At 56.6% G+C, this 24,453-nt stretch overlaps 1 protein-coding gene and 1 long non-coding RNA gene across 4 annotated transcripts; one reads left to right on the top strand and one right to left on the bottom strand.

Moving 5' to 3' along the window:
- Positions 1-1,353: 1,353 nt before the first annotated feature.
- Positions 1,354-24,256, bottom strand: ZFP3 (ZFP3 zinc finger protein). 3 transcript variants are annotated; one of them, XM_019413735.2, is made up of 2 exons: positions 23,346-24,256; positions 1,354-2,742 (listed from the first exon to the last, which is right to left on the bottom strand). In XM_019413735.2, the coding sequence occupies exon 2, from the start codon at positions 2,732-2,734 to the stop codon at positions 1,361-1,363; it is 1,374 nt and encodes a 457-aa protein (XP_019269280.2). In that variant the 5' UTR covers positions 2,735-2,742; positions 23,346-24,256; the 3' UTR covers positions 1,354-1,360. The 3 variants fall into 3 exon arrangements, with proteins under 3 accessions (XP_019269280.2, XP_053749324.1, XP_053749325.1); XM_053893349.1 differs by lacking the exon at positions 23,346-24,256 and adding an exon at positions 8,781-8,964; XM_053893350.1 differs by lacking the exon at positions 23,346-24,256 and adding an exon at positions 3,239-3,846.
- Positions 2,714-3,566, top strand: LOC128774308 (uncharacterized). Its single transcript, XR_008418898.1, has 2 exons — positions 2,714-2,814; positions 3,139-3,566. It is a non-coding gene; the product is annotated as an uncharacterized LOC128774308 (long non-coding RNA).
- Positions 24,257-24,453: the final 197 nt, after the last annotated feature.

The raw sequence follows: 24,453 nt of genomic DNA, 5'->3' as shown, positions 1-24,453 counted from the left end.
GAGGGGCAACCCTGTAAACTAGAGATCATTGCACCAGACACTGAAACAGGTGGAGTTTACGGGGTGTAAACGGTGCTCCACTCAAGCAGCCGTGGAAATCAGCACGCCAGCCGTCTGGCACTGTGCCCGCACGCAGTAAACACTCGGTAAACACTAGTGATTAGTAATCGTGTAATAAAGGGATTAAAGAACAGAACACTGAAGACGTGTAAAGTCAGATTTTTAAAGCAGTCAAGAATTAAGGGGCTGGGTGAACCCTCGGCGTCACTTGGCTCATGTCCCCTCCTGTCACAGATAAGGCAAGTTAGGGGCCAGCGGGCCGAGTGGCTCATTCAAGGTCTGCCTCTCGAGACCAGCCCTGGGGCCTGCTGGACGCCCACGGGCGGGCTTCCCATCGCCACCCAGCCAGCGCCTGGCACACTGGGACGTGTGGAAAATGGACAGCGTGCATCTCTCAGGGAAGAAACGATAGGCAGGAGAGCACAGAAAAGTCGTGGCGAGACTACCAGGGAGCTCCCGGGCTGGGGGCAAACTGTGGGGAGGCCTCCACCCCCCCCCCCCTCCCGCTCACCAGCGAGGCCCCCCGCACAGGGATCCAGGCCGTGAGGGCCTAGGCGCCGGGCAAGGCGAGTTCGCGGCCAGTCAGGCCCCGCGGCACATCACCGAGGCCGGGGCCCAAGTGCACAGTCCTGTCTGCCGCCGCCTGATCTGGGACGGGCCCGGTGGCGGGAGCTGGGCCCACAGGGAACACGGCAGGGCTCCCGGGAGCAGTCTGTCCGAGGAGCCCCGGGGGGTGGGTACAGCTGCGGAGCAGCCTGGCCTCTGCGGGTCGGCTGGCCCCTGGCCTGCCACGCGCTCCTCCGGACTCCGAGGGCCTTCCCTCACAGTCCTGGAAACGGCTGGGCCGGGCCGACTCCTCCGCAGACCAACGAGGGGCTCCCGCTCTCCAGCAACGCTGCCGTCTCCCCGGGAAACTTCATGGCACATGCGGAAGGGTCTGAAGCTAAGAGACGCCGGCTGGCTGACGGCAGCGCTAAGCAGCGGGTGCCGGAACGGGTGCCCGCGGCGTCTTTCTGGCGCTGCCGGGGGAACCTTCCGCACGTCCGCTGGGCCGCGTGGGGGCGGTGGCGGCACCGCGGGCCTCCTCCGTCTTCCCTGGAAGGTAACAATCCGGACTCGATGGCCAGTCCGCACCCGAGCGTCGTGGGATCCGCCGGGGGGCGCGGCGGGGAGGGCCAGAGGACAACGAAGGGCCGAAAAGGCTCTGGCGGTCCAGGCCGGCGCCCCGCAGCGCCCCCGCGCACAGGCCGCAGCAGCGCGCCCTCCTCTCCAGCCGGCCCGCAGCAGGGCCGGCGCGGGCTCACTGCGCGCAGTGCACGCTCTGGTGCCGCAGCAGGTGCGAGCTCCTGCTGAAGGTCCGGGAGCACTGCTGGCACTCGTACGGCCTCTCGCCCGTGTGCGTCCGCTGGTGGAGCGCCAGCTGCGACAGCTGGCCGAACGGCTTCCCGCAGCGGTCGCACTCGTACGGCTTCTCGCCCGTGTGCACCTTCCGGTGGAGCAGCAGCTCCGAGCCGTCCCAGAAGGTGCGCGCGCACTCGGCGCACTGGTGCGGCTTGTCGCCGCGGTGGATGCGCCGGTGCACCGTGAGGTGCGAGGTCCGCCGGAAGGCCTTCCCGCACTCGGGGCACTCGAACGGCTTCTCGCCCGTGTGGATGCGCTCGTGGCGCAGCAGCTCCGAGTTGCCGCGGAAGGCCTTCCCGCACTCGCCGCACACGTACGGCTTCTCGCCCGTGTGGATCCTCACGTGCCGGATGATCTCCGAGTTCTGGCCGAAGGTCTTCCCGCACTCGCTGCACTCGTACGGCTTGTCGCCCGTGTGGATGCGCTGGTGCCGGATGAGCTCGGAGCTCTGGCCGAAGCCCTTGCCGCACTCGCCGCACAGGTAGGGCTTCTCGCCGGTGTGGATCTTCTGGTGGCGGATGAGGCCCGAGCTGTGCTTGAAGGCCTTGCCGCACTCGCCGCACTCGTGGTAGCGCTCCTCCGTGTGGATGCGCTGGTGCTGGATGAGCTGCGAGCTCACGCGGAACGCCTTGCCGCACTCGTTGCACGCGTACGGCTTCTCGCCGGTGTGGATGCGCTGGTGCAGCAGCAGGGCCGAGTTCTGGCTGAAGGCCTTGCCGCACTCGCCGCAGCGGTAGGGCCGCTCCCCGGTGTGGATGCGGTGGTGGTGCACCAGGTGCGAGCTCTGGATGAACGCCTTGCCGCACTCGGTGCACGCGAACGGCTTCTCGCCCGCGTGGATGCGCAGGTGCCGCCGGAGGCTGGAGTTGGTCCCGAACGGCTTCCCGCACTCGCCGCACTGGAAGGGCTTCTCGCCGCTGTGCACGCGCAGGTGCTGCGTCAGGTGCGAGTTCTGGTTGAAGGCCTTCCCGCACTCCCGGCACGTGTGGGGCTTCTCCCGCACGGGGCCCCTCTGCGGCGCGGGGGCCCCCGGTGGCGGAGGCGGGTCCTCCTGCAGCCTCTCGCTGGACGGGGACCTCTTGACGGTCATCAGCCCCGACGCGACGCCACCGCCCCGAGAAGACCCGGGCGCCACGCTCGCGTCCACGGACCCTCCCGGGGGCCGCGCCCGCGCGTCCGCTCCGAACTGCCGGCCCTCGTCGGCCGCCCCGGGGGGCTCGGGCTCTTCGCAAACTTCCTCCTTGGGAATGACCTCCGTGTGCTCAGTCCCCATGTCACGATCTGAAATGACAGAGGGCAGGCACGTGAAGTGGCCGAAGCTGGTGCGGCCGGGAGCTCCAGCCCGAGGGTCTGGTGAGAGGACAGGGCGCCCCGACGCGGAAGACAGGGGTTTGGGAGGCCGGCGGCCGCACTAAACGCACGGCAGACACTGGCCGAACCGGCAGAGGAGGAGAGGGGAGGGCAGAAATCGGGTGTGGCCGGTAAAGGGATGCTTCGGGACAGCCGCCTGCAGAGGCTGCGGAGGTTGGGAAGGAAGGTACACGGGGAAGGCGGCCGCGTTTCTAGGTGGGTCTACGGAAAAGGCTGGGGCAGGGGGCGGAAAGGACCAAGTGACACAAGTTAAGTGTGGGGTTGAGGGAGGAACCCTCCTTAGTGCGGCCCGGCGGCGCTCACCAGGTCTACGCTACGGGGCACTGGAAACCGGGGCTGACCAGCCAAAAGGGGACAGTGGCTGGGCCAGCCCCAGAACCAAAGGAAGTCCTCCTGGCTCGCTGACATCGGGTGGAGATGTGTGCAGCTTAATCCTCTCCAGACGGTCAGCGCGTTGCGTCCAGCCCTACCGTTCTCTTCCCTACTGATGCGAGATGCTGCCGTGCCACAGCCCAGAGGTCGACGTTGGGGTCAACGTCTAGACGCCATATACTTCCAGGACCTGTCTACTCCTTCCCTGGTACCAGAGCCTCAACCTACTGTAGCTTTCTTTACTGGACTCTTCGCTATGTTGGACAAAGTTCTGTCTCAGTCTTCTTTTCCAGACGCTTCCTGTCCACGCTCCTACTTCTCCACATCAATTTTAGTACAATTCTGTGAAATTCCCAAACGTATCCTGATGTTTTTGATTTTATATCCATCACATCTCTGTTGTACGTCTTCCCTCTTCGTGAGTTTTCTTACATTTCCTAACTGGTTGTTGTCTTTATATGTAGCAATGTTCTCTGTTTCTACAGATTGGTTTATAAATGGCCTCTTTATAGGAGTTTCCTAATGCTTTTTTAGATCTCAAGGCCTATACTTTTTAAACTGCTAAGAGCCTGTGGCAAAAGTTTTAGTTCTTACCCGATATCTATTCTTGCCCACCTCATCAGCAACAGAATAATGAATTCATTTAGCATAGCAAGGAATCTAACTAAAGAAATACGTTCTTCAGCTTTCTTTGCGGCTGGGTGTGGGCACGTGACCAAATTCTGGCAGGTGTGACAGTAAAATCCAGACAGAAGTACACGGGGCTCTGGGAAGTCTCCTTAGGGGTGAGGGATGCATTTCTTCGCGTTTCCACGCTGTGCGTGGGGCAGAGCGCCCTCTGGGACGCGAGCACACCAGCTTACCCTACGGCCAGACCAGAGCCAGAAGGATCTGGGTCCCTGGCGACTCCTCGGAGCTGACAGGCCAGCCGTGGAATGCCTGCCTCCGGACTTATTTATCTAAGAGGGAAACAAGCGTTCCCCTCCCTTAAGCCATTATGGCTTTTTGTTTTGGTTTTACGAAGCCAAACCTACGTCTGCCTAGTACAAAGGCCCTGGGGATTTAGCTGTCCCTGTCACTGGACTGAGCTCCAAACGCTAGGAGAACGGGCTAGCCTCCTTCCAGATGTTCACCGGAGGTGATGCTGCACTGGTCCTTGGTCCAGGGCACCGAGCTATGCCCCACAGCCAACCTGAGGAGCGCAGGCCTCCGCCAGTAAACGTGTTCACTGCGGAGGGCGATTCTCCAGGGGGAACGCGCAGCTATGGGACTTTCGCCTAAAGACAAGGCAGGGTCGTGGAACGGTTTCTAAGCCGAGCAGTGACACGGCCCGTGGTCAGATGAGCTCTCAGGCAGAGGCACGCTAACGGCCAATTAGTGGACCGACTAGAAGGCAGCGGGCCTGGGCACGGGGAGAGCAGGGAGAAGGTGGAGGCCGTCACCAAGGCGAGGGGCACGCGACCTCATCAGGGCAGCAACAGTAGAGGGAGTGAAGCAGAGGCCAGCTGGACAAGTGGTTTGGAGGTCCGATCCCGTAAGAGGTGGCTGGAGTGGATACAGGTGGAGGGAAGAGGGAGGAGTCCAAGGTGACGCCCGGGTCTCCCTTTATGTCAGAAACGGTGCCCCCGAGGCTGGGGAGACTGCAGGAGCAGCTAGTTTAGGAGGGAGGGGGACGGAGGAACTCTGTTTTGCACAAGAGACGTTTCAAGACTCCCATACAGAGTATCATCCAGGAATCCGTTAAGAGGTCCTGGTCTAAAGCCTGGTCAGCCCAGAGCCCCGGAGCTGACGGTGCCCGGCGCAGGGGGCGTGAGGAGGGTGCGAGCGGCCGCAGACGCACAGAAACCTGGAGAGCCCGGGCTGACTCTGAAGACCACCCCGGTTATCTCTTCTTTCCCTCCAGAGCTTCCCCCCCCCTCCGCCCCACAAGGCTAAGCTCTGCGGCAAACGTCAGGGGGCCCCCCGCTTCCGGCTGTGCTCCACCGATGGGGAGCCCCCACGGGAGACCAGAGCGGGGAGGAGTAAGGTCAGGGTGTCTGCTCCCCTGGTCCCTCCCCATGAGGCCACCTGGGGCCGGCGTCCCTCAATCAGACGGCAGTGCTTCTCTGCCACCCAATCGTCTCACGGCCCAGGTTCAATGCCCTCTCCCACCTCCGGTCTCCTGAGGCCTGGGCAGCGACCCCTCCGGGGCTGCCATCCCCAGGCTCCTCGACACCCTGCCCACACCTCCACCGTGTCATTAACCTCTTTGCAAGTAACCTTCCTCACTTATCCCAATCGGAGTGAGTGGCTTCCTGCTGGACCCTAACGATAAAGGGGTGAGTAGAGGAAAGAGGGGCCCACCGACAAGAGAAAGAATGGCTAGTGAAGGAGGAAAGAACTGGAACCATGTTCTAGAAGATTCAGCACGGCATCGGCAGAGAGAATTAGAAAGGGCCGCCTGGAAAGTCTCTCCTGGGACAATTAGGTGGTCGCAGGTGACCTGTGACAACAGACTGTGGCAGGAGAAGCCGCCAGGTGGTGAGCTGATCAATGGATCTGCTGCTTCTTTCAAAAAAAAGAAAAGTCTTAGGGGCGCCTGGGTGGCTCAGTCGGTTAAGCACCCGACTTCGGCTCAGGTCATGATCTCACGGTTCGTGGGCTCGAGCCCCACGTCGAGATCTGCGCTGACAGCTCAGAGCCTGGAGTCTGCTTCGGATTCTGTCTCCCTCTCTCCCCACCCCTTCCCAGCTCATACTCTGTCTCTCTCTCAAAAATAAACAAACGTTAAAGGAAAAAAAAAAGTCCGGATGAAAGGAGAGGAACACGATGGGCACTAGTGTGAAAAGGCAAGGGTGTTCGCCGACGGGAGAGCCCTGAACGTGTTTACGTTAGAAGGGACGGTGCCAGTGCAGAGTCAGGTTAAGAAGGTGGCGAGACGACGTCACAGAAGAAATGAAGATGCCGACAAGGAGGAGAGACCAGGGACGGGTGGTGAGGGAAGGGGACCCGGTGACTTGGGCCCACCCACAGGCACGCACAGGATGGTGGCCGCCAGCCCTGCCCCGCCTGGGCCTCTCCCATCCCCTCCTCTCCCCCTCTCCGCCAACATCTCCCTACACCCTACACCCGGAAGGAAGCTGATCTCCTATAGGAAGCCCCAGTTCTGGGAAGCGCTTGGTGTTGCCCCTCAAAATGACCTGCCATCTTCCCCCCTCACCCACTGCCAGCACCTCCTCCGGCTTTCCCATGGGGAAGAGCAGCCACCCAAAAGCTGGATTTCTCCTTTCTGTTGAACTCTTTGGGAATTATAGCCAAGTACGCATCTATACAACCGTTTAAGGATCCACTGAGAGAATCTAGCTACCTTCTTCATCCACGGCACCGTGTGAACTGGGCAGGACGGTCTTAAAAAACTCTCTCTCCAGGGGCACCTGGGTGGTTCAGTCGGTTAAGCGTCCGACTTCAGCCAGGTCACGATCTCGAGGGCCGTGAGTTCGAGCCCCGCCTCGGTCTCTGGGCTGATGGCTCGGAGCCGGAGCCTGCTTCCGATTCTGCGTCTCCCTCTCTCTCTGCCCCTCCCCCGTTCATGCTCTGTCTCTCTCTGTCTCAAAAATAAACAAACGTTAAAAAAGACAAAAACAAAAAAAACCAACTCTCTCTCCAATACTCAGCCGAGAGCAAGTGCCACAAGCAGCCCCTCTCCGGTCTCCCCTTGTCCCCCTCCTCTCTCCTACAGCCACCATCGCCCAGCTCCTCGCAGTGTCAGAATCCACAGAACCCACACCTGTACCACCCCACGTGGACAATCACTTGTTCAACTGTTCAGACGTACGATGAAATATTTTGGAAGCCGACTTACAAATAGTATGGGGAACGCAAAGCTTTTCAAGTTATTTAAAGGAGCATTTGAGCAAAGAGGTTGACATTGCCCCCCCCCCCACCACCACACACACACACTCTGCAGATCTGACCTCAGCGAGGGGCTCCAGGACTGAGCCCCCACTGAGTTAACCCAGTCAAACCAATAGCATCTCCCCTGCCAGTGACTGCTCACAACGGCAGGGACTGGTTCAGGAACGTCCGTATGCCTTCATCTGGGTCAACGGTACGTGGAGAAGTTCGCTGGGGGCTCCTGGGAACAGTTCCGACCGTCGCGACACAGCCACAGCGACACTTCTGTACGTGGCCGCCTGGGGCTGCTGCTGTCATTTCCCTACCAGCTCCTGGATGAAGGCAGGGAGAGCTAAGGAAACTGAGGGCCAGTGGAGCGAGGGCCACTAGACCACCTCAATCCTGCAAGCGTCTTACTTCTCGACTTCCGATTGTGAGAATTTGTGCACCCGCGTATTTTTAAGCCAGTTTGAGTCGTTACTACAGACCAAAACATCTTAACGGACACACTTTCCCCCTAGAACTTCTGAAAGGCCAGGTCCTCGCAAGCATTCGTCATCAACTAACTGCAAGGACCAACTCCTCCCCTCAGTCTCCACTAACACTTTCTGGAAGGAAGGTTCTCCCTTGGACCTCTGAATTGCATTTCACTCACCTCTTTCTCCGCACTCTAATTACCATGTGGCTTCCTGCTCACTGTTCCCCCACGACCTATATAATAAAAACTTCCCAACGTGGCCCCCAGGCCCGGCCCCTTCCCACTTCCTGGCCCACGCTCTCCAGTGACCCCTGGAAGTTGTAGTCCTGCCCAGGGTCCTGCAGCTCAAACACTTCCCATTCTTTAAGGCTTCTTTGCACTTGGAAAGTTATTCCCACTTCCTGGAATGCTACTGCCCACCTCGGGCACTTCACAAACATCCACGAGACGACTCCACTCCAGCACAGAGAGCCCATTTCCTTCCCTGCCCCTAAGCCTCCTTCGATCTTGGAACAGTGACTTCAGATCATTGTTTCTTTCGCCCCTGAGCAAGGCCGCTGTTCTATGCATCCTGGGACTCCCAGCGCCCAGCACGTTTCGGGGAGCTGGGAAACACCTGTTACATGAATTTGTACAGACGTTTCATCTACACAACGAACCTGTGACACCCTTGAGGACTAACCGGAGACTTCATTCATTTTTGTATCCCAAGAGCCTAGAATGGTGCCGACACACAGCCGACGCCCGTCACTATTTGTAAATCCACGCCCCTTCTCCCGGTCCGGAGGATTTGGGATTTAAAGCACGGTCTTCCTACTCTCCCCGGTCCCCACCAACCCCCCGACGCCAGGGCCCGGTGAGCCGAGCCGGGGCGCAGGCGGCCGCGGGGCCCTTCGGGGTGACCTGCCGGCCCTCGCGTCCCAGCCGCTCACTCGGGGGGGGGGGGGGGGGGACGGCGGCCCCACCCGCGCCCGACTGGAACGCGACCCGCGCGGGGACGGTCCTCCCTGAACAGGCGGGGAAATTCGTTGGGGGGAGGGGGGGGGACGGGGGAAGCAGAGAGCCCAAGGTCACGCGTCCAGCTGGGGTCGGGACCGGGCCTCGGTGTGGCGCGTCCGCTCGGCCCGCGGGCCGCAGTCCAGGGACCGGCCCCCCGCCCCGCCCCACCCCGCGCCGCCCCGCGCCGCCCCGCGCCGCCGTGGGGGGGGGGGGGTAGGTGTCTCACCGCGGCCGCTCCCGCCCCGCCGCGCTCCGCTCGCCCCGCTCTCGCCGGGCTCCGAGCTCCCCGCCGCCGCGATCTCGGTCTCACGGGCGACGGCGGCGGCCGCCTCCACTTCCGGCGTGCTCGGCCAATCGGCGCGCGCCGCCCTCGGCGGAGGAACAGGTGGTCGGGCCGCCCGCCCCCCTCCCCGCCCCGGCTGCGCCTGCCCTGCCCTCCCCCCGCGCGCGCGCGCCCCGCCCCGCCTCCCCGCCGCCGCCGGCTCGGCTGCCCGGAGACGCCCGGCGCGCGACGGCGCTCCCGTCTGGCGCGGGGTCACTGACGAGCCGGGTCCTCCGGCCGTCCTAGAGCGGCCCCCGGGACGCACTTCCGCCGCGGGGCCGGCCGCTCTGCGCACCGCCGTCGCTCCCCCCGCGTGCACCTGCGCCCCGAGCGGGCGGCTGCGCCTCCCGCGCGCCTCGGCCTGCCGCCCTCTTCCCTGAGCGCCGGGGGCCCGGGAGCGGGCGGGCCGTCCGCCCGGAGGTCCGGGGGGCTTGCTCGCGGGAGGGACCCCGGGTGAGAGTGCGGGGCGAGCGGCTCGGGCCGCGGCTCCGCATCCGCCGCCGGCCTCCTCCCGTCCCGATCGAGGGTGCCCGGCTCGCCCCAGCCCTCGTGCTCACTGCCGGTTACTTCCCGTGCCCGCCCTTTGGGTTTCAGGTCTCGGTTCACAGGTGACGTCGCCGAGGGGCTCCGTCCTACCCAGGGTAGCCTCAGACGGCCGCTCTCCTCCCAAACACCAGTTCGCAGGGCAGGGCTGTGATCGGGTCTGGCGCTCACATCGTGGAGTGGTAGGAGCAGCCGAGTCAGGGTCCCCGGTCCGCCCCACCGCCATCCTGCAGAATAAGGAAGGGAGCGTCCGCCCTCAGAAAGGGATATTGTGTGTGTATCCAGCGCACACCCCATCACAAAGGAAAACTCTCTTGTGGTCACGGAATTCGGCCCAGCACTGCAGCCGTCCACGCCAATATCCTGAACTCCTCTGCCCTACCCACTTGCACCTGCCCGAGAAGGTTGTCAACCCTGGATCGGCAGAAATGTCCTTGGCTAGGCTGCCAACAGCTAGCGGGAAAAGTGTTTTTTGAGAAGAGCCCCAAGATAAATGTATCGTTTCTCCCTCCCGGAGCCCTTTCAACCGCTGCCCAGAAATGTTCTATTTCTCCCGTAGGCTTGTGTACCATTTTCCAAGAGTTCTACTTCAACCTTCTTCATTTTGCCCAAGCTTTTATCCAACCCATGATCCACCATCACAGTCCTTTGAGGCAATATTCCTCTCAAGGAAAGATGCCCAGACTGCAGACGCATCCTGCTCAACATGGAAGGTGGGAGGCATTTGGTTCCACTGATTTGGATCTACGTTACCTGCATTCATGGGCATCTGCCTTGGGGTGCCTGGGGGTGCCTGGGTGGCTCAGTCCGTTCAGCGTCCACCTTCGGCTCAGGTCATGATCTCACGGGTTGTGAGTTCAAGCCCTCTTAGGGCTCTGTGCTGACAGCTCAGAGCCTGGAGCCTGCTTGGGCTTCTCTCTCTCTCTCTCTCTCTCTCTCTCTCTCTCTGCCCCATCCCTACTTGTGCTGTCTTGCTCTGTCTCTCAAAAATGAATAAACGTTCATTTATCAAAAAATATCAAAAATTTTTTAATAAAATAAAATATATTTTGATTTCAAAAATCCAAAACTAAATCAAAAATATTTATCAAAAAATAAAACCTTTTTTTAATTAAAAAAAAAACTGGGCATCTGCCTCAAGAACTGCCTCTGAGCCCCCTCATCACAAGGCGCTTTCCCATATGAGTAGAAGTTATTTGCCATCCCCAGGGCCCAGGCAGTCCTACATGGATATTTCTGAGGCTCGCTCTCTCTTTTTTTAAGTTTATTTTGAGAAAGAACACAAGCGGGGGAGGGGCAGAGGGAAAGAGAATCCCGAGCAGGCTCCCAACGATCAGCACACAGCCCAAAGCGGGGCTCGAACCCACGAACCATGAGATCATGACCTGAGCTGAGATCACGACTTGGACACTCAACCGACTGAGCCCCTCTGAGGCGGCTTTCTGAGAAAACAGCACGAGAGGGAAAATTCAGTCCCAGGATCTACCCACGTTACAGGGTCATGTGAGTTCCCGACATGACCAGAGAAGCTTACACCTGCCACAGTGACGCCTAATTCTACCTTCATGGTGTCGTTCTCCCAGCTCAAGACGTGGCCCACCAGAAAAATCTTAGATGAACTATCCATTCCTCTGGAAACATCCCTTTGTGATGCCACCTTCCTCCCGAGGCTAACGCAGCCCGTTTGCCAACGTGCATGCTGTTCACTCGCTCTTCATGCTGTGTCCTCCCTGACACCATGCGTCCACCCACAATACTGTCCTCGTCCCCACCGCCACTGAAATCTGCTAACTGTGATGACCCCTCAGGGTCCCTCTCCAACAAAAGGGTCCCTTTGTTTCCGAGGCTTGCTTTTGCTGCCGAGCCCTCAGATTCTCTTTCTAGACTCATCCCGGGCTCATTGCCTTCCCCTCTTGCTGAAACCCACTGAATCTGGCGGCGTGAGTCCCTCGCGTGATCCCTGACCTCACTACTACATTGAAGCCACATAAAAAATCATGATGTGTCGGGGCGCCTGGATGGCTCGGGTGGTTAAGCGTCTAACTCTTGATTTCTGTTCAGGTCATGATTCCACAGTTTGTGGGTTTGAGCCTCGCGTCGGGCTCTTCACTGACAGCAAGGAGCCTGCTTGGGATTCTCTTTCTCTCTCTGCCCTTCCCCCTCCCCTCAAAATAAATAAATAAAAACTTAAAAAAAAAAAAAAGAAATCCCAATGTGTCGATCATATCCAAGTGGGCAAAATGCTTGGCTTTGAGGCTTGGTTTATTTTATTTTCATTTTTTTAATGTTTATTTATTTTTGAGAGAGAGAAACAGTGCAAGCAGGGGAGGGGCAGAAAGAGGGGGAGGCACAGAATCGGAAGCAGGCTCCAGGCTCCGAGCTGTCAGCACAGAGCCTGACACGGGGCTCAAACTCACAAGCCATGAGATCATGACCTGAGCTGAAGTCAGACGCTTAACCAAATGAGCCACCAGGCGCCCCTTTTGAGGCTTGGTTTAAAAGAACCAAGAGGCAGTGCGCCTGGGTGGCTCAGTCGGTTAAGACTCAGGTCATGATCTCCCGATTCCGGAGTTTGAGCCCCACGTCAGGCTCTGTGCTGACAGCTCAGAGCCTGGAACCTGCTTCATATTCTGTGTCTCCCTCTCTCTCTGCCCCTCCCCAGCCTGGCTTCTGTGTGCTCTCTCTCTCTCTTTCTCTCTCTCATAATAAATTAATAAACTTTGGGGCACCTGGGTGGCTCAGTTGGTTAAGCGTCCGATTTCGGCTCAGGTCATAATCTCACAGTTCGTGGGTTCCAGCCCCGCGTCCGGCTTTGTGCTGACAGCCCAGAGCCAGAAGCCTGCTTTGGATTCTGTGTCTCCCTCTCTCTCTCTGCCCCTCCCTTGCTCATGCTCTGTCTCTCTCTCCTTCAAAAATAACTAAACATTAAAAAAAATTTTTTAGATAAATAAATGAATAAACTTTATTAAAAAAAAAAAAAAAAAACAACCAGGAGGGGGCCCAAAGGACTCGGTGACTTGTCCAGGTGTGATCAGATCAGAAGCAGGGAGACCAGGGTCAGCACCCACACCTTCAGACTCCTCCCCAGGTCCCTCTCACTCCAACCCCACTGCCCTCCTGAAGTCCCACTCAGGACACAATCAGCCTCCACCCCTTTAAGGGGCCCCGAAGCATGACCCAGGCCGGCTGCACACCAGTCCTTTGACCATTAGCTCCAGAGAGGACACATCCAATCTGTCACAAAATCCACATTTACCTTACCTGTGCAAAGCGTCTCCCATCCACCAAGATGAAACGCCAAAGGTACAGGCAGGGCTGTTGACCCGGCTCCCCTCCTGTAACACCTGATTCAGGATAATCGCATGCGCAAAGCCCTCTCTGCTCCTTCCCTTCCCTTCTCGCTCTGACACTCACCCGCCGACCTTCCTGACCCTTGGCGCCTGGGCTCCCCTGACCTGTCGCGGCTTGTGTTCTCTCGTCAGACCGTTTGCCACCTCCCCGCCCAGCGACGGGAGCCTGACCTGCCCTCTGTGACTGTGCCTGTAACACAGCCCTGACCGCAGACGGTCTGTGCGTGCTGAGACACGCTCGTGGGAAAGTCCTCCCTGGTTAACTTGAATTTCAACAATGGCCTTCAAGGAATAGTGCTTAAGAGTGTCGCCTGGGTGGCTTAGTCGCTTGAGTGACTGACTTCGGCTCGGGTGATGACCTCGCGGTCTGTGAGTTCGAGCCCCATGTCAGGCTCTGTGCCTGCTTCAGATTCTGTGTCTCCCTCTCTCTGCCTCTCCCCTACTCGCACTCTGCCTCTCTTGCTCTCACAAATAAAAAAAAAGTAAAAAAAATTTTTTTTAATAAAGAACTCCTCGGAGCCTGTCCATCCCATCAGATCAGTAGTTATCACGCGGCTGAGAACTTTTTCATAGGCTTGGATGAGGAATGTTGGCTGACACCAGAGTCCACAATTTCTATGTAACATCTGGGGGTCAGTGAACCAAACTATAACCACCAAATGGCCGGCTGAGGAGACTGGCTGATCCTGGTGACAGGGGAAACTGGGAAAGCTCAGAAAGGGAAGGATTCTCGCGTGGAACTGGGATGAAGAATGTGAACAACCAGTATAAGCGGCTGGAGTTTGCAGACAGTTCAAATACATCTTGGTTTTTGTTCCTCTTTTTTTTTTTTTTTTTTTTTTTTAAGCCCCAACGTGGGGCTTGAACTCACGACCCCGAGATCAAGAGTTGCAGGCTCCACCGACCGGGCCGGCCAGGCGCTCTCCTCCCTCCTTTTTTCTCGTCTCCCTGGACACACGTTTTACGCTCCACCCAGTATTTCTTTACCTTCGGACGGGGCCACCCCCAGATGCGCCGTAATCAATTCTGTAGGTTATACATTCTAGACGGTGAAAACTGGACCCTTCCCTACTCACTCCCCCCACCCCGAGCGTGGGGTTTGACCTGTCGTGCTGGACCCAGGGGATGACACGCTGATCTAATCGGTGTCGTAGGTCAGACGTCTAACCAAGACGTTAGAAGAGTCTGGGGCCATTTCCAGCAGTCGTGCATAATTGTTGACAGCCCCCAGGGCGCCCCCCCCCCCAAAAGCCAAACAGCATCACAGGAAATGGAGAAACGTCTTCAAATTGCACATGTCGGTCACAGCTCCCATCATCCTAATAAATACTGCTTAATATGAGATGTGGGTTGTTAGGGGGAGGGGAGATGGGCACTGAACCTGGAGGTGACCGGGCATCACGGAGAGGGATATAAATGATTATCAGGCTTGTCAAAACCAGGGGGACTCTCTTCTCTTAAGTGAAGCCCTAACTGTTAAATGATGCAACACAGGGGCGCCTGGGGTGGCTCAGTCGGTTGAGCATCCGACTTTTGATTTTGGCTCAGGTCATGGTATTGAGGTTCATCGGTTCAGACCCCACATAGGGCTCTGGGCTGGCATTGCAGAGCCTGCTGGGGGTTCTCTCTGTCTCTTCCCCTCCTTTTTAAAATTTTCTCTCGACGTTTATTCATTTTTGAAAGACAGAGAGACAGAGCACGAGTGGGGGAGGGGCAGAGAGAGAGGGAGACACAGAATCCGAAGCAGCTCCAGGCTCCGAGCTGTCAGCACAGAGCCTGACACCGGGCTCGAACTCATGAACCGTGAGATCATGACCTGAGCCGAAGTCGGACGCTTAACCGACTGAGCCACCCAGGCACCCCCGTAGGTAGGCAATCTTGAGGGGTACAGGAGCAGTAGACGCCTGTATGTGTCCCCGTGTCCTCTCCCTGCGCGGGGCTGAAGACACAGTGTCCTCGATGGGTGTCTGGTAGAGCCACGAGCCACGAACCAGAGTCCAGCTGTGGCCGGAAAGCAGAGGAGAAGGAAGGAGGACGTTGTGTGTCAGAGTGCTTCTCAACCTGGCACGGCCACCACTTTGTGTCAGGGGGTGTCTTAAATCAGCTGTTCACACGTCCGTGAGCCCACAAGAGTCCACGTACAGACCAATCCCCCTCGTCTAGATGCTTCCTGATTACTTCTGTATCCAGGGACGTGTTGACACATGCACACTGTATGTCATAGCGGTAAGAGTATTGCTTAGAATTTAAAATGTCATAACCGGGGCGCTGCCACCTCCCGCCATTAAAGGAACCTGGTCGCTCCCGCCAGCCCGGCTGAAATTAGTCACGACAGCAGTGACTAGTGGGGCTTACTCAGGGTCATAATTTCCTGAGATGACAGTGTAACGAGGGGAGGGGAGCTATAAGGTAGTGGTCACTCCATACGTCATTGTGGACTCACCGCTGACGGGCACCTTTTCCGAGCAATGGTTCTCTTTCATATGTCCTCAGACTTCCTGGCGTGATAGGAAGTTTTAAATAATACGGTGTCCTTAGCACTGGCCTTTCCTTCCAGGACAAGGGATACTTTGAGAGTTAAGACCAGAGGCCCAGCAAATGGGAAAGAGAGATGGCTTCCTCCGGGACAGCCAACCACAGCCAGGCCCTTTGCCTTGTCTCTCGCCCAGAGACCGCGGTTCACATAAGCAACGTACGGACCAAGGAGGGGAGGACAAGGGGCAGTGAGCAGCTGTGCATCGCACGATAAATACGCGGGTACATTCGAATCGCTTGACTTTTTGTCATCTCTTTTTCCACAAGATGCAAGAGTCCGGTGGAAGGGATTTTCACTTCCGGTACATGCGTGGCAGTCTTCCCTGAAATACATTCTTCGACGCTGTAGAACTCGACTTAGGCCAGACAGCGCGTTCACATTGATTGCTTCCAAGCAGTCTGTCTCTTGTATGAACCCTCCGGGGTCAGTTAAGGTGCGAGCGATAATCGAAGGCCTTCGGACACGACATTCCCAGGCCTCCTCTGCAGAATGAATGCTTTGATGTTGGGTAAGACTCAGCTCTGATGGAAGGTTTCACCACCCTCAGTAAATTACAGGGCGTCTCTCAGGAGTAGACGCAGTGATGTATGTAGAAGTCGTGGCCTCCGAGGCAAGGCTTTCCCGCAGTCGTTACGTCCCAATCGGTTCTCTTGGAACGTGAAGCCTTTTCCTACGTTTCTTGAATTCTTCAGTCTTCTCCCCCCACGATGAGTTCAATAATATCTAAAGAGCACTAGCCTCCCTTTGAAAACCCTCTGGCATTCATTATGTTTCCATGACTGTTCTCCAGTACAAATTATGCACAATGGAGTACGGTGTGAATTTTTTTGGTCACACATGGCATTTTTACCTACTTCACTGGTAAAGATTTTTTTTTAATTTTTGTTTTTTTAATTTTTTTTTTAACGTTTTATTTATTTTTGAGACAGAGAGAGACACAACATGAACGGGGGAGGGGCAGAGAGAGAGAGAGGGAGACACAGAATCGGAAGCAGGCTCCGGGCTCTGAGCCGTCAGCCCAGAGCCCGACGCGGGGCTCGAACTCGCGGACCGCGCGATCGTGACCTGAGCCGAAGTCGGACGCTCGACCGACCGAGCCACCCGGGCGCCCCTAATTTTTGATAAAACTCACTCACTCAGTCAGCGAAGCCTCCAGCTCTTGATTTCAGTTCATTTTCAAGTCATGATCTCACAGTTCGTGTCGAGCTCTGTCCTGACAGCCCAGAGCCTGGAAACTGCTTCGGATTCTGGGTCTCCCTCTCTCTCTGCCCCTCCCCCACTCACACTCTGTCTCTCTCTCAAAAATACGCATTAAAAAATTTTTCTTTAATAAAAAAAACAAAAACAAAAGAGTCGCACACTCTACCAATTACAGCAGCCAGACCTCCCCCCCGCCCCCCCCCCCCGGCCACCATCTCTCTAACCCAAAGTCCGTATTGCTGTGATCTCGACAGCACCCCTCATGGGGACCCCTATTAAACATGTGGTCCCCGAGAACCCCGCACGTCTTAGTCAGCTCAGGCTGCTCTCACAAAACCCCACACGCTGACTGGCTTCACAATTCGTGGAGGCTGGGAAGTCCAAGAACAAGGTGCCGGCAGATTCGTTCCTGGTGAGGGTCTCTCCCATCACCTTCCCCACAGCAGCTCTTTCTGCCCACACGTCCTGTCCCCGTGCTTTAATAAAATCACCTTCTTTCTCCAGTCACCTTCTCTCTGTGTCCCCACGGGGCAGGGACAGAGCTCTGGTCCCCCTTTGTCTCCTCACAGGGGCACTAACCCCATCGTGAGGACTCCACTCTCGCGACTTCATCTAAACCTAATTCCCTCCCAAAGGCCCCACCTCCAAATGCCATCCCCTTGAGGGTCAGGGCTTTAACACAGGAACTGGGGGAGGCACGGGGGTGCGGGGGACAATTCAGTCCATGGTACCAGGGGAGCCAACAGGGAAGACAGCCTGTGCCCTCGACAAGCTCAGAAACTCGTGTCTGGGGAAAGGCACCAGGTTTACGAGAGCAAGGCCGAGGGAGGATGGGAGGACCGGACAAAGGACCAAGCGTGGACAGTCATCATGGACAGAGAGGCCGGTGCAGGCAGCACTGGGTGCTTCTGAGGGCCGCTGCTCTCCGGGTCACGTGCACTTGCCGTTCCCCTTCGGCCATTTCTTCTCCCCTTGAGTCTCTTGTCGTCCCTCCACTCATTCCTCTTTCCCTTCCAGCCTTTCCTCCTTCCCAGAGCTCTTGGGGTTCCCTAAAAAACAAAGGGATTACTGGCCTCCACTAGACAAGTTGTAACCTTAAACTAAGTCAAATCCACCTAGAAGAGCCTAATAAAATCCCTCGAACATAGTTTAGAATCTCCATTCATTTTTTTTTTATTTTTAATGTTTATTTTTGATAGAGAGACAGAGGGTGAGCAGGGGAGGGGCAGAGAGAGAGGGAGACACACAATCGGAAGCAGGCTCCAGGCTCCGAGCCATCAGCACAGAGCCTGATGCAGGGCTCGAACCCATGAACCGTGAGATCAAGACCTGAGCTGAAGTCGGCTGCCCAACCGACTGAGCCACCCAGGTGCCCCTATTTTGTTTATTTGAGAGAGAGAGAGACAGACAGAGACAGAGTGTGAGCAGGGGAGGGGCAGAGAAAGAGGGAGACACACAATCCGAAGCAGGCTCCAGGCTCTGAGCTGTCAGCACACAGCCCGACACGGGGCTCGAACTCATGAGCCGTGAGATCGTGACCTGAGCCAAAGTGGGGCACTGAACCGACTGAGCCACCCAGGCGCCCCAGATCTCTGCTTGTTTATTGAGCACACTGGAGTCACAAAGGCTGACAGTGATGGGGAGGCAGATGGTGAAAACCAAACTTATCCCCAATAAAGGATCTCACATAGGGCTTGCAAGCCCGGTCAATGTTAGCTATTGATACAATTTCACATGCCCACATACGAAAGAGAATTCTTTGGTATCTCGTGAGTGCTTTTTTTGTTGCTATTATGAATGGAAGTGCTTTTCCTATTTATTATCTCGTTCTGGTTTGTCGTTGGAAAATATTCATTATTATGTTTTGCTTTTTTGGTTGTTGTTCATTTTATTTCCATGCAGTTTTGAGGTAAAACTTAGCGCATATACAAAGGATAATTTTGTCTCCCTGTCGATAGTTATGACATTTTTTTAAGGTAGATGTAATTAGGGTTTAATTTTTTTTTAATGTTTATTTATTTTGAGAGAGCATGCATGAGCAGGGGAGGGGCAGAGAGAGGGAGAGAGAGAGAGAATCCCAAACAGGCTTCTTGCTGTCAGTGCCGAGCCAGACACGGGGCTCGATCCCACAAACCGCGAGATCATGACCTGAGCCGAAATCAAGAGTCGGACGCTTCACTGAGCCACCCGGGGACCCCAACAGTTATGCAGGTTTTTGTTTCCAATATTTTTTGTTGTCCCCCCCACCCCGCTTTATTGAGATAGAGTTGAAATATAACACTTAAGGTGTACCACGTGTTATTTCACACACTTGTGTATTATAACACGATCACCACATACCTCCAGCACGTCACGTAATTACCATTTCCTTTTTGTGGTGAGAATATTCAAGATTTACTGCTTGGCAGTTTTCAAGTACCTAACACACCATTATTAGGTATCATCACTATGCTGTACGTTAGCTCCCAGAAACTTAACCTCATGACTGGAAGTTTATACCCTGTAACCCCATTCCCCGCCTCCCCCCCCCCCCACCCCCCAGCCCTGGTAACCACCACTCTGTTTCTCTATACCTCTTCTTTGTTTTATTTATTTATTTTGAGAGAGACAAAAACAGTGCAAGTGGGGGAGAGCGAGGAAGACAGAGAATCCCAAGCAACCTCCACGCTGTCCGGAGCCTGACTCGGGGCTCGAACCCATGAAATCGTGAGATCACAACCTGAGCCGAAACCAAGAGTCAGATGCTTCATCGACTGAGCCAGTCAGGTGCCCCTCTACTCTCTGTTTCTATGAGTTCAGCATGTTCGTTTCCGGTTTTTTTATTCAATTTTTTTTTTTTTCAGTAGTCTCCATGCCCCACATCAGGCTTGAACTCATGACCCCGAGATCAAGAGTCATGTGCCCTACCGACTGAGCCAGCCAGGCGCCCTGTGAGTTGAACATTTTTAGATTTCACGTATAAATGAGAGCACACAGGCTTTGTCTTTCTCTGTGTGACCTCCTTCACTCAGCAGTGTCCTGAGTGGACAGGTGCATCCGCGTGGTCACAAAGGGCAGCATTTCTTTCCTTCTCACGGCTGGATAAGATTGTACGGGGGCGCCTGGGTGGCTCGGTGGGTTGAGCATCCGACTTTTGGCTCAGGTCATGATCTCGCGGTTTGTGAGTTCAAGCCCCGCGTCGGGCTCTGCGCTGGCCGCTCGGAGCCTGGAGCCTGCTTTGGAGTCTGTGTCTCCCTCTCTGTCTCTGCCCTTGCCCCGCTCGTGCTCTGTCTCTCTCTCTCTCAAAAGTAAATACAAACCACCACGGGAATAACAGTGTCAAGTCCAGTGGTGCCTTTCAAAGTGGGGGGTGGGGAGAAAATCGCCGAGGAGGAGCTACAAGGCATCGCTGCCCCGCAGAGCCCCACGCGGTGGGACGGGAGCTCTGTCCCCCCTGCCCCCGGTGCACAAAGAGGCTCCCCCTCTTCAGTCGCCCCTTGGAGGCAGGGTGCAGGCACGCTGGGACACCCAGGACAGAGACGGGTCCCTTGTAGGTTTCTGCCTGGAAGAGGAGCTGGAAGAGCCTTGCGAGGCCTCTGAACCCCCAGAGGAGAGAGTCAGGTGCGTGGGGTGGGATAATGGCCGCCCAGTGTAAGCCCGTCCCGCGGGGTGGTGTTCTGGAGGCCTTAACCTCACTCATTCATTCTTTCACATGCAGCAAAGTTTCAGCCCCGTGGTCTCCTTGGGGCTCCCGGATGGTGCCAGACACACGCCGGACTCAGGACATTTGCACATCCTCCGGCCTCTTCCTGGCGTGCTCCCCCTCCAGGGGTCTGATGACTAACTCTCTCACCCCCTTGTGTTTCACTCAAAGGTCTGGACGCCTCATCTAGGACTTGCACATCGCGCCTCCCTCCGCTTACACACGTTATGCCCCCCCCCTCCTGCTCTTTTTCTCAACAGGTGTAATTATTCCACACGCGGTGTATCCTGTTTACTGGTCCTAATTATCGTTTTGTCCCTCTGCTGGGATATAAGAGCTTCATAAAGGCAGGAATTATCACCTGCTTTTCTCACTGCTGTGTCCCCAGAGGCGTCCCATCTAGGCACAGACAGACGTGACCACAGGGCTGCAAGGTGGGCGGCGGGGAAGACACCACACAGGTGTGAGTGACGAGCCGGAGGTACGGGCGCGGCCAAGGCGACCACACTCGGAGGCACACCCATCAAGCAAACGGCGCAGCCAAGGGCAGAGTTGGGTGCATCGAAGACCAGTGTGGGCTGAGTACATGGCAACTTAGTTTCTGCTGGATGAACACGCTCTCCCCGCTTGCTGGCTGCAGCCAGGACCAGAGAAAAGCAGCCAGGTGTGAAAAAGGCCACTCAAGTGGGGCGCCCGGGTGGCTCGGTGGGTTAAGCATCCGGACTTCGGCTGAGGTCATGATCTCACGGTCCGTGGGTTCAAGCCCTGTATCGAGCTCTGTGCTGACAGCTCGGAGCCTGGAGCCCGCTTCGGATTCTGTGTCTCCCCCTCTCTCTGCCCCTCGCCAGCTCACGCTCTGTCTGTCTCTCTCTCTAAAATAAATAAGCATTAAAAAAGGGACTTGCTACAGCCAGTCCAGGCTGCTCTATGGCCGTGACTCCTCCTCGCGCTCCCCCGACACAGGACATAACCCTTCTCCAGGGGTGTCTGTGAGTTTTAAGTTCCTCCATCACCTGTTTCCTGTGCTTTCATGTCTCACATTTTTAGGTGGTCTGGGTGTGTTTCCGCTTTTAAAAATTCATTCACCTTGTTATTATGGAAATTTTCCAACACACACCGAGGTGGAGACAATAACACCAGGAACCACCAAGTACTCACGACCTCCATCCAAAGACCATCCCATCGACCGACCGGCAGCTAATCTTGCTTCACGGACACCCCAACCGCAGGGGGGACGGCTTCCTCCACCGCAATGGCGCGAGTTGGAATCTGCTTCTCTCGGGGGATGGGAGGAGAGTTTAAAACCGCTTCATTGAGATATAATTCACATATCATAAATTTCACCAGGGGGGCCTGGCTGGCTCAGCTGGAAGAGCCTGTGACTCTTAATCTCAAGGTCGTGAGTTTGAGCCCCCTGTTGGGGGTGGATATTACTAAACGTAAATAAATAAAAACGTAAATAAATAAACACTTTATTTATTTATTTACTTACTTATGGGATTTTCTAAATGAAATCCCCAGGTTGTTGTTTTTTTTTTTATTTTTTTTAACGTTTATTTATTTTTGAGACAGAGAAAGACAGAGCGTGAAGGGGGGAGGGGCAGAGAGAGAAGGAGACACAGAATCGGAAGCAGGCTCCAGGCTCTGAGCCATCAGCCCAGAGCCCAACGCGGGGCTCGAACTCACGGACCGCGAGATCGTGACCTGAGCTGAAGTCGGACGCTTAACCGACTGCGCCACCCAGGCGCCCGTTTTTTTTTTTTTTTTAATGTTTATTTAGTTTTTGAGTCCGAGGGGGGTGGGGTGCGGACAGAGGATCTAAAGTGGGCTCTGTGCAGACAGCAGGGAGCCCAAAGTGAGGCTTGAACTCAGGAACCAGGAGATGATGACCTGAGCCGAAGTTGGGACGCCCAGCCAACTGAGCCACCCAGGCGCCCCAATAAAAACTTTAAAAAATATATACACTGAGGGGCGCCTGGGTGTCTCAGTCGGTTGAGCCTCCCGCTCCTCCTTTTGGCTCACGTTGGGTTCCCAGGATCGTGGGATCGAGCCCTGAGTCCGGCTCTGTGCTGAGCACAGAGCCTGCTTGGGAGTCTCTCTTTCTGCCTCCACCCCTCCCCACAGCTCCCGCACCCGCATGCACTTTCTCTAAAACACACACACACACAAGGTACAATTCAGCGGCTTTACCACCATCCAAGTTTAGAACATTTTCCTCATTCCCAGAAACATTGTAGCCATGCGCCAAGAGAAGTCACCCCCCCAGGCGCTGCAGCCCCAGGCAAGACACTCAACCACCTTGCGTCCTGCTCTGAACATTTCCTACAACCGAACGATATGTTGCCTTTGCTTCTTGAAGTCTTTCAAAAGCTCAGTGACGCCAGGATTTACTCCAAGGTCAAAAGCTCAAGCACAGTCTAACCTCGGCACCTCCTCCCGCTGGCCAACCCGGACTGAGCATCCCAAGAGTGGTCCCTGCTGGCTCCTCCGCTGCGGGTGTCCCCTGCCTCCCGGTTCCCCCTGCCTCCCGGTTCCTCCGACTGTCCAGGCCTCCGCGGAAAACCTTATTGTTTGTCAAAACAGAAACAAAAGCAATGCCCTTAAAAGGAGACAAGCCGCGGCAGGGGGAGGCCCAGGGGGACGAGGCGTCCCAGGCAGCCTCCTCCTCCCCGGTCTGCAGAGAACCCAGCACAAACTGGGAAGACTCCCAAGCCGGGGTGTCTGTGGCCTGTCCCCTCCTCGAAAGAAAGCAGGGCTGGGGAGACCGCGCTCCCTGCACGCCCTCCGGCCCCGCGTGTAGCTCCTGTGTAGGCCCCTGTGTTGACTACACCTCGCAGCTGGGGCCTCGCATTAGGAAAGCTTCTGAAAGAGCAATCATCTGCCGGGCGAGGCCAGTGGCATTCTGCCCCGCCAGGGTTAACCGCAGGAACCCGCATCAGGGGAGCCGCACCCCCATCCTCCACCGCTGACCTTCTGGTCCCCTTTCATGGGAATCCTTCTCAGCCAAGCGGAAGGAAACACCTCTGACGCAGGTGGAGGTGCCTGGGAAATGCAAAGCCGCGGGCTCCCCGTGAGCCTGTGCTTTTCGAAGGGATGAGAAATGAGGCAAGAAACTTACATTCTGGAGGCGCGAGGATACAACTGAAATCTCTACTTACTCTGTATCTTGCGCTGTGAAAACTGGGTTTCTGTTGGTTTCTGTTTTCTGAAAGTGTCCGGGACCTTTTCATTAACATTGGAAGAGTTGTTTTCATAATTCTAAGACTTTTGTTGTTGTTGTTTTTTAAGTCATCTCTACCAAGGGCGCCTGGGTGGCTCAGTCGTTGAGCGTCCGACTTCGGCTCAGGTCATGATCTCACAGTTGCGCAGTTCCTGAGTTCGAGCCCCACGTGGGGCTCTGTGCTGACCCCCCCTCAGAGCCTGGAGCCTGCTTCGGATTCTGCGTCTCCCTCTCTCTCTCAAACATTAAAAGAAAAAAAAAAAACTCTTAAAAAATTTTTATTACGTTCCCTTCCTTCCCTTAACACATAGGGTAACTTCGCCCAGAAGTTGTGGCAGCCGATTCACAGGTGGCAGCAAGGGCAGCTGCCCCTGGCCTGGGGGCGAAGGGGAACCCTAATCCAGCGCACAGACCATCATCACCACGGCCCCAGCGTCCTGGTCCCTCCACTGAGGAGCGCGGGCCACTCACTGGAGCTCGAGGCGCCTCCCTTCCTTCCGCTGCACGTCTCCGTGGGGATGTTAGGATTAAATTTCTGTACTTGCTCAGCTTCACACAAAGCAATCCCTAGTGTGGGGGCACCGGTCCCCCTGAGGTCCGTCCGCTCCCCTTGCACAGACCCCTGTAGCTGAAGATGCCCCAGCAATGTCCCTTCTGTCCCCTTTGGGACTCAAGAGCGTCCTTGATGGGGAAGAAATGCCAGCTCCGAAGGGGGTCAGGTCGTCCCTTCTGCAAATCGAGGAGGCAAACGGGTCTGGCAGGAAGAAGAGGTCCCGCGGCCTCTCGCATCCGACCTGCGGGGCCCGAGCCTCAAAACCACCAGCCCAGTCCACGCGAAAAGCGCCGCCTTCTGCGCCTGCGCGCCCCGCCCCTGGGGACCTCGTGGGCGCGCACGGCCGCGGGGCCGCGCACGACCGCGCTCCCGAGGCTCTGTGAACGCGCAAGCGAGCGCGGCCCCCGAGGGAACCTGCCCCTTGTCTCCCCCTGGCGGAAGGCAGCGGAACAACAAGGCTGGAGGGAGACGTTTTGAGGGGCGGGGGCGCCCG

Source organism: Panthera pardus, unplaced genomic scaffold (genome assembly GCF_024362965.1).
Source record: "Panthera pardus isolate Hobbes unplaced genomic scaffold, ASM2436296v1 HiC_scaffold_3, whole genome shotgun sequence".
In the NCBI taxonomy this organism is placed as follows: Eukaryota; Metazoa; Chordata; class Mammalia; order Carnivora; family Felidae; genus Panthera; species Panthera pardus.
The sequence above is the reverse complement of the archived record's forward strand: the minus strand, read 5'-3'. Positions and strand labels throughout refer to the sequence as shown.